The following is a 9,665-nucleotide window of genomic DNA, read 5'->3' as shown; positions in this document are numbered from 1 at the left end:
ACCATGGCCAAGAGAGTAGCCATCGTTGGGGCAGGTGTGAGTGGACTGGCCTCTATCAAGTGCTGCCTGGAAGAGGGGTTGGAGCCCACCTGCTTTGAGAGGACCAGTGACATCGGGGGAGTGTGGAGGTACACGGTGAGTTGGAATGGCAGGCGTCCCCTGCACTGTCTCTGGGCCTGTTGACCCCTAGTGGCATATCTATGTGAAGGCAAATGAGGCTGCAGAGTGAGGGGGGGGCATTAGGTTGTTCAAGCACCATCTTGCTTGCTCTGGAGAGTGCAAAAAGTCAGATTTGAAAATCAAGTTGAAGTTTTGCTTTCAAACATTTGCATGGTAACATTTGAAATGTTGGCTATTTTTTTAAAAGCTTGTGATTATTCTGCCAGCTTTACTCCAGAGCAAATGCATTTAGATTGACTTTAACAGTACATATGTAAACAGCAGCAGGTGAATAGAACAACACATATTTTTCAGCTTCAGTATGCAGATCTGTGTACCATCCAACTATATAAAAGGCTAACTGTGTTCCAGACAACTCACTTCCTACCCTGGTGCACCACCAGAGGGTGCTACCATGGACAGAAACCCAGAAGAGGCAGTCCATCTCTCCAGAAAGGACGCCATGGTGGGAAACTCAGGCTGGGATTAGGCGGAGAGCAGGAAACAATGGCTGCTCCCTGCCTTCACCCATCTAGGATCAGGAGTAGAGCAGGTGGCAATGCCCACCCCTGCCAACAACCAGCTGTGATCAGGGGTGGAGCAGTTGGCAATGCCCACCTCCTGCCTTCTCCCAGCTAGGATTAGGCATGGAGCAGGTGGCAATGCCCACCTCCTGCCTTCTCCCAGCTTGGATTAGGCATGGAGCAGGTGGCAATGCCTGTCCCCTTCATCTGGCCAGGATCAGGCATGGAGCAGGAGGCAATGCCTGCCCCCTTCACCCAGCTGGGATCAGTAGGGGAGAAGGTGGCAATGCCCACTCCCTGCCATCACCCTGCCAGGCTTAGGTGCGGCACAGGAGGCAATGCCCACTCTCTCCTTCACCCAGCTGGTATCAGGAGTGGATCAGGTGGCAATGTCTGTTCCCCTCCTTCATCCGGCCAGGATGAGTCACAGAGGAGGCGGAGGCAATGCCCGCTTGCTTCCCCCCCTTTCTAGAGCTCATTGTATTTTTCCCACAACAGGCTTTGTTACTAGTTATTTATAAAGGTCATGCAAAATGGCAATGGCATGTATCAAGAGGACTGAGTGTAGTATGGTTTCCTGGTATGTAAAATGAGAATACCAAATCATAATGACTGAAACCATCACTGTTGGCAAACTGTTAGCCCCTGTGTGGATGTCAACAGCCACCCAAAATTAGGCCATCCATAAATAAATGTCTTTAAATAACTGGGGCATACATGTGTGTGGAAAACTATGACTTTGGAAATTAACCTGAAGCAGTGGGAAGGGTCCCTTCCATGGCTTGGAGTGGAGTGAAAATGCTCCAGGAACACAGACCTCTGAGAACCTCCGTTTTATTTAAAGGAAAAAAGGGGGCAAAGTCAGTCTCTCAAGGCCCTGAGATTAGAGAATCTGGGGGGGGGGGCAGTTTTCAAGTGGGAGAACATTGAAATTGTTCTTTCTTCCATGGTAGCTAATGGCCCCCAGCTATATTAAGTGGTAAATGGATTGGGCCCCATTTTGGTGTAGAGGTTAAGAGCACAGGACTCTAATCTGGAGAACCGGGTTTGATTCCCCACTCTTCTGCTTGAAGCCAGCTGGGTGACTTTGGGTCAGTCACAGCTTCTTGGAGCTCTCTCAGCCCCACCCACTTCACAGGGTGATTGTTGTGGGGATAATAATAACATTTTGTAAACCGCTCTGAGTGGGCTTTAAGTTGTCCTGAAGGGCGGTATATAAATCAAATGTTATATTTGTTTGTAAAAGCAGCAAAATTAGACCACCCACTGAGAAGACAATGATCCCATTTGATTTGGGGACTCCCTCTAGATATGCCGGAAAAATGTCTTTATAAGTTAATCAAAAGAGAAAAAGAGGGGGGGGCAGTTTGGTTTCATATCCTACCTTTCTCCAAAGAGTTCATTGTGTTTCACATAGTATCCTCCTCCTCCCCCTCAGTTTAACCTCACCACAATTCTGCAAACTAGTTAAAGCTGGGTTGAATCCTATCTACTGTGAGGAGAACACTGCTTATGCAAGCAAACTTTATTGGTTCCCTCTCCAGCAGCATTTGACATTGGGTCGTGAGGGATGTAAACTTCAGGGCTTATAGAGATGTTACAAGAGATGTGAGTTATGTCAGGGGTATCCCAAAATGGCTCACAATCACATGGGCACAGAGAGGCTCACTTTTACAAAGTGCTCCACCACTTGAGGTGCATCTCCCCATACTGCGAAGAGGGAGGAGGGATTTCAGGCTTCCCTCCTGCACCATTTTCACCAGTGGACACAGCTGTGGGGTGTCCTGTTTTTCCCTTCCTCAGGCTCCATGTGTCCTTGATCATATGGTTCTGGGACACATGAAGTGTGAGGAAGGGCAAACAGCACCCAGTTTTGCACATTCGGCAGAGGCAACTTACCTGTATGTTTACCACTGAGTTTCCCAAAACCTCTTCTCCTGGATCATCTTGTACCCTGTTCTCTCCCTTGGCCTAGTGGCCTACGTGCATGAGAGTTGTGGCCCACTTGGGGTTCTGTCCTTAGGGTTGCCAACTACAGGTTGGGAAATTCCTAGAGGTTTTGGGGGTGGAGCCTGGGACAGACGGAGTTTGGGGAAGGGAGGAACCTCAGCTGAGTATAATATCGTAGAGTCTACCTTCCACGGCAGCCATTTTCTCTGAGGGAACTGACCCCAGTAGCCTGGAAGTTAAAATTGAAGTTGAAAATCCAGGAGATCTCCGGTATCCTTTGGAGGCTGGCAAACCTACCCATCTTACACTTTGAAAACTGCAGTAAGAAAATCAAGAAAGTTAAAGGCATTGAAAATGTCATGTTAAGGGATATCCCTAAAAAGGTAATTAAATAGATTGTGAGAAAATTCTTTCTGTGTTGCTGTTGCGTGGACAGGAGTATGTGGAAGAGGGAAGAGCCAGCACCTACAAATCTATGATTAGTAATACTTGTAAGGAGATGTCGGCCTTCACAGACTTCCCCTTCCCAGAAGATTTCCCAGTCTTTTTACCCCATGCTAAGTTCCTGGAATATCTGCATCTGTACACGAAACACTTCAATCTCTGGAAGTATATTCAGTTCCAGGTAAGTGGTTGTGGCTTTGCTTCAACTCAAATTTGGACTCAAATGTAATTTTTAAAAAATCAGTATGTTTCAATGTGTGTGCCTGTGTAATTTTCTTTTTATGGACTTTAAAAAAAATCTTCAGCATACGGCTGTCTGTCCAATTTTTTTCCTTGGTCTCTGCAGGGATGAGGAAAACTGAAGGGATTCATCTTGGCCTAGAAGACAGGCCAGAACCTTTACAGCTTCAGCAGAGTGAGCATTCAGATCCCTTCAAGGGATTCTCTCTGCATTTGGGTGTTTTTGCTCAGTTTCTCCCTCTGCTGATTCCAGATCATACCACAATGAAGGCCACAATGTGCAATGCAAAGTATTCCAAGCCTTGTGGTAGAAACACACTAACCTAAAAACTTACTAATCTAATTGTCATACCTGCCCTTTATCTTAACCACCTCCTTAAAAACCACTGGATATTTTCCTTTGATTAAAGTTGAGGTTGTCTTAAATGAAACTGATAGGATGCTGCAGGCAAACTTTGCATTAGACCTGGTTGGAACTTCCTCTATGTGCTAATCTAGAGTGAAACAATAAGCCCTGTACAAATATAAAGATAACCTGGTGGTCCTTTTTTTTCTTGAAAAGCTGCTTCAGGAGAGGACGTTTGGGGACATAGAAATGACCGACCCTTAAACTGTTCTCACCAGATATTTTCCTGTGCCACTTTGTTCCCATCAGTGGTCCCCACCCCCAAACTCTAAACTCCAAAGTGGAGACTCCCCAATATCAGCAGCCCTTCAGGAAAATGGCCATTGTGGAAAGAGCTACTGATATCTCATGACCCTCACTTCAGAATATAAATTTTCTTTTAAAAAGAGACAAAACCCAAGAACTAGGACATTTTTATAAAACCTCAGCACCAGATCCAAGGTGTCTTCTCTTTTAACACAGAAAAGTGTTGTTTTCTTTAAAAGGACTTGTTGAATGACCTAAAAGATTACAGAGGCACACAGTGACAGTTCATAGATCAGGGCTAAATTCTTTTTGGGACAAAACTAGACATGGGCACAAACAGAAAAAAACCCCGAACATGGTGTTCATTGTTCATAGATGGCAATGAGCAATGAACATTGACTAACATGATCATGTTCACGAACATGTTAGTTGTTCATTGTTTGTGGGGGCCAGCAGGCTCTCCTCCAGCCATCAAGATCCCTACCACACCACTCCCAGAAACCCTACCAGAGCAGGCAGCAGGAAATGTACCAATAATAAATAATAGCTTGGCCCCAGAGCCTGTCAGCAGCCCTGGAACCTGAAGGGGTAGATCCCTACTGCACCACTCCCAGAAACCCTACCTGAGCAGACAGCAGGAAAGGTACCAATAATAAATAATAGCTTGGCCCCAGAGCCTGGCAGCAGCCCTGGAACCTGAAGGAGTAGATCCCTATCCCACCACACACACAGAAAATTCAAGCTCCAATGCACTCACCCTGTCTCTCTAACAGCAGCTGTCTCTCCCTGAAAGCCAGAGCTGGGAGCCCCCCTCCCCCCTGGTCTTTCCCTCTTGTAACAAATTTGGAACTCCAGTCCACACTTGGAAGGAAGACCTGCCTATCAAGCTAAATTGGGCTTAGATTGGGGTTTCCAGGGCAACAGCAGGAGTTCAGACAATCCCTGCCTACGTTGCCAGGGGAATTGATTGCAGGTGCCAGACTGTCTGGCTTGACGAACAGCAACAAACGAGGCTTGCAACGACTACCTGTTCATTTAGAATGGGGCCTCATGAACAGCTTGTTCGCGAACATCATATTGGGCTGTTATTGGGTTTTTTTTAGTTCGTATTGCTGTTCGTGCCCATCTCTAGACAAAACTAGGTGATTTATTCTCATTGCAATGGCAGAGAGTAAACACAGAATGAAGATCGTTGGCAGGCAGTATCTAGGCCTGGGAGCACTGAGAATCCAGTACTTGATTTAGGGATTGGTTGGGTATGAGGGGTCTTTCAATAAGAATTTTTTGAGATCGCATTTTATCTTTGCTTCACCTCCGAATATATGTATTTCTATTTATGTATTTCTATTTTCAGTATCTTGTCTGCGAGATGAATAAATATTATTTTTATCATATGGAGCCTCCAAACTGACATAGGTTACAGTCTAATCACGACAGTTCATCATCTGGCCCTGCTAGAATCCTCTGTTGGCCAAACAGTACTGTTTAAAGAGTAAAGAAAGTTTATTCAGGAACTACATACTTGATAGTAAAGAGGAGAGAGAGAGACAGGTGTCTACCTATCTAGCTGGCTAAGAGCGAGTCTGGAGAAGGAGCAGGATATTGCCTGAGAGTACCAATCTGGAGACAGGTCAAGGAAATGACCCACAACAGAAAAGAGAGATTCTGTCCTCACATCCCGATCTGGCTAATCCTTGCTGCCCCCTGTAGGGCATGCCGTCATCTGGCCCTTTCTAAAATCCTCAGACCTCTCGTTAGACTCAGCTCATTTATCCCATTTTTTTCATTACCTTTTCAACTAAGCTCTATGCTTAGGTGAAACAAAAAAAAGGAAACCAAAGAGTCATGGCTCTTCATTTCAGTGTTAAGGCTCTGTGCAGAGGATGGACCCGTACCTATTACCCACAACTGCAGAGACTTTTTTCACCCACACTTGGGTATGATGGTGGGCTCTGCTCCAACTGCATCCATTCCATTCAGTGCCATGGCATAGCACAGGGATCTTCAGCCTTCTTAATCTTGTTAAACCTGTGGGGACTCTGGGAATTTTGACAACAGCAAATGGACAACATATAAAACGACTCCCTTGGGGGGATGGGACCAGTCACAAAATAGCTGCTCTGAAGGCCATGTGCAGTCAGAGAACTTGGGAAGATTCCACAAAATATTGAGGTTCCAACCCAAGGGTCATCCTTTGATGGAGGCAGCTGTTTGCAAATGGGTGTTCCCTTTACCCACAAAGCTGATGACTCCTGCTATCTTCTGAAGTGTTTCTTTCCTCCGTTGAAGTGCAGGAAATTCTGGACTGGCTCTTTGCGCTGAGAAAGAGCTGCTTCAGGTAAAAACAATGGGCTCTTGGAAGCACATTGGCTGATGCCATGGTGTCCATGAGCACCACATTGAGGATCACTGTCACAGTGGCATAGCAAGCAGATTGTCTTGACTGCCAATAAATTTCCAGGGTAATCCAGTGAGTCTGGCATGTGGACGAGTAAATGTAACTCTCACGCCCTTTTTACATATGCAGCTAAATGTTCTTTCACTATCTTAAAATATGCCTGTGACCTTAGTGAGAACCACATAACTAAATCCAATTGCATACATTTGTGAGCCCACTGCTTTCTGGATTCATCATCACAATTTATCGAAATGTTTCAGACTACAGTGATCAGCATAAAGAAGCTCCCTGACTTCTCGACCAGTGGCCAGTGGGATGTCATCACAGAGACCAATGGGAAGCAGAATTCGGATGTCTTTGATGCAGTGATGGTTTGCATTGGTTTTGTCACTGAGCCCTTGCTGCCCCTCAAGTCTTACCCTGGTATAGTCAATGCTAGGCTTCCCTCTGTTTAGTGCTGACATTCATAAAGCTCTTCCATGTGTCTGGCAAAAAGAACAAGAGAAACACCCATGTGCTGTTTCCATTTATTATATCCTCTTACGCAAGGATGATTTTGTCATTTTTTAGAAGAAGTAGAAGGAGCCCCGTGGCGCAGAGTGGTAAGCTGCAGTACTGCAGCCCAAGCTCTGCTCATGTGACCTAGTTTCGATCCTGGCGGAAGCTGGATTCAGATAGCCGGCTCAAGGTTGACTCAGCCTTCCATCCTTCCGAGGTGGGTAAAATGAGAACCCAGCTTCCTGGAGGTAAAGTGTAGATGACTGGGGAAGGCAATGGCAAACCACCCCGTAAAAAGTCTGCCAAGAAAACGTCGTGGTGCGACGTCCCCCCATGGGTCAGTAATGACTCGGTGCTTGCACAAGGAACTACCTTTACCTTTATCTTTAGAAGAGAAGAGAAAAAATAGTGCTAAGCACCAGAGGTTACAAATATTTATGAAGTGATGATCAGTTATTCCACATGTATGTAAGAACAGAGTGTAATACAAAACACTAAAAATATTACACAGAAAAACTGAACAATGTACAAGGACATTGAGGAACATCTTACAAATCTGACTGACTTGCAATAAAGCCAGAGAAACAAATATATATATTTACACACACACACACAAAAGTAAGGAATCCCTCTTAAAGAAATCAATACACCATTAGATGATAAACAATTAAAGGCATAGAACATAACAATTTATTGCAAGTCAATCAGGTTTCTGAGATGTTCATTGTAGTTATTATTTCATAGAATTATAGAATCACAGGGTTGGAAGGGATCTCTCAGGTCAGCTTGTCCAACCCCCTGCACAATGCAAGAAATTCACAAATACCGCCCCCCCCCCACACACAGTGAGCCTTACTCCATGTCCAGAAGATGGCAAAGCACCGTCAGGATCCCTAGCCAAACTGGGCTGGAGAAAATTGCTTCCTGACCCCAAGGTTGCGATCTGCCTAACACTGAGCGTGTAAGAAGAGGCCACGAGAACTAAGCACTGATGTACCCTTCCTGTCCTCCCTCTCATGGTCTGCATAGGTTCATGGAATAAGCAATGCTATCAGATGACCATCTAGCCTCTGCTTAAAAACCTCCAAAGAAGGAGAGCCCACCACATCCCGAGGAAGCCTGTTCCACTGAGGGACGGCTCTAATTGTGAGGAAGTTCTTCCTAATGTTTAGCCGAAAACTCTTTTGATTTAATTTCAACACACTGGTTCTGGTCCAACCTTCTGGGGCAGAGGAAAACAACTCCACGCCATCCTCTATAGGGCAGCCCTTCAAGTACTTGAAAATGGTTGTCATGTCACCGCTCAGTTGTTTCCTCTTCAAGCTAAATATACTGACCTCCTTCAACCTTTCCTCATAGCACTTGGTCTCTAGATCCCTTACCATCGTTATCCTCCTCTGGACACATTCCAGCTTTTCTATATCCTTCTGAAAATGTGGTGTCCAAAACCGAGCACAATACTGTAAGTAAGGTCTAACCATAGCAGAGTAGAGTGATACCGTCACTTTGTGTGATCTGGACACTATGTTTCTGTGGATATAGCCCAAAACTGCATTTGCCTTTTTAGCTACTGCATCACACTGCTGAATAATGTTCAGTGTATGGTCTACTAGGACTAGACATGGGCACGAACAGAAAAAACCTTGAACATGGTGTTTGTTGTCATCCACGAACAATGAACATTGACGAACATGACCTGTTCACAAACATGTTTGTTGTTCGTGGGGGCCAGTAGGCCCTCCTCCAGCCATCAAGATCCCTACCACATCACTCCCAGAAACCCTACCAGAGCAGGCAGCAGGAAATGTACCAATAATAAATAATAGCTTGGCCCCAGAGCCTGGCAGCAGCCCTGGAACCTGAAGGGGTAGATCCCTACAGCACCACTCCCAGAAATCTTACCTGAGCAGGCAGCAGGAAATAATAATAATAGCTGGGCCCAATAATAAATAATAGCTTGGCCCAGAGGCTGGCAGCAGCCCTGGAACTTGAAGAGGTAGATCCCTATCCCACCACACACAAAGAAAATTCAAGCTCCAATGCACTCTCCCTCTCTCTCTCTCAAAATGCCAACAGCAACTGTCTCTCCCTCACTGTCTGCAAAACCAGAGCTGGGAGCCCCCCTCCCCCTGCTCTTTGCTTCCTTGTAACAAATTTGGAGCTCCACACTTGAAAGGAAGACCTGCCTATCAAGCTAAAATGGGCTTAGATTGGGGTTTCCAGGGCAACAGCAGGAGTTCAGACAGAGTTAAGGCAGTCCCTGCCTATGTTGCCAAGGGAATTGATTGCAGGTACCAGATTGTCTGGCTTGACGAACAGCAACAAACAGCAAGACTTGCAACGACCACCTGTTTGTTTAGAATGGGGCCTCGCGAACAGCTGATTGGGCTGTTCATAGCTTTTTTTAGTTTGTATTGCTGTTCGTGCTCATCTCTAACTAGGACCCCCAGATCCTTTTTGCACATACTACTGCCAAGACAAGTCTCCCCCATCCTATAGTTATGCATTTGATTTTTCCTTCCTAAATGCAGATCTTTGCATTTATCTCTGTTGAAATTCATTATATTTGTTTTAGCACAGTTTTCTAGCTTGTCAAGATCATCCTGTATCCTGACTTTGTCTTCTGTCATATTTGCTCCTTCCAATTTAGTATTATCTGCAAATTTCCTCTATTCCTTCATCCAAATCATTTATAAAAATGTTGAACAGAACAGGTCCCAGGACCAATCCCTGAGGTACTTCACTTGTCCAAGAGGATGAGGAACCATTAACAAGCGCTCTGTGTGTGTGATCTGTCAGC

General features: G+C 45.4%; 1 protein-coding gene across 1 annotated transcript in view; it reads left to right on the top strand.

Annotated features, from left to right (window-relative positions):
* Window positions 1-9,665, top strand: part of LOC129330294 (flavin-containing monooxygenase 1-like) — a 28,834-nt gene continuing 19,169 nt past the window's right edge. The window contains exons 1-3 of the mRNA XM_054980329.1: window positions 1-135; window positions 3,070-3,258; window positions 6,628-6,790. Of these exons, the coding sequence (XP_054836304.1) occupies window positions 4-135; window positions 3,070-3,258; window positions 6,628-6,790 (484 nt within the window). The 5' untranslated portion in view covers window positions 1-3. The remainder of the gene's footprint in view (window positions 136-3,069; window positions 3,259-6,627; window positions 6,791-9,665) is intronic.

Source organism: Eublepharis macularius, chromosome 5 (genome assembly GCF_028583425.1).
Source record: "Eublepharis macularius isolate TG4126 chromosome 5, MPM_Emac_v1.0, whole genome shotgun sequence".
Lineage (NCBI taxonomy): Eukaryota > Metazoa > Chordata > Lepidosauria > Squamata > Eublepharidae > Eublepharis > Eublepharis macularius.
Note: the sequence above shows the minus strand (reverse complement) of the source record. Positions and strands in the feature narration are given on the sequence as shown.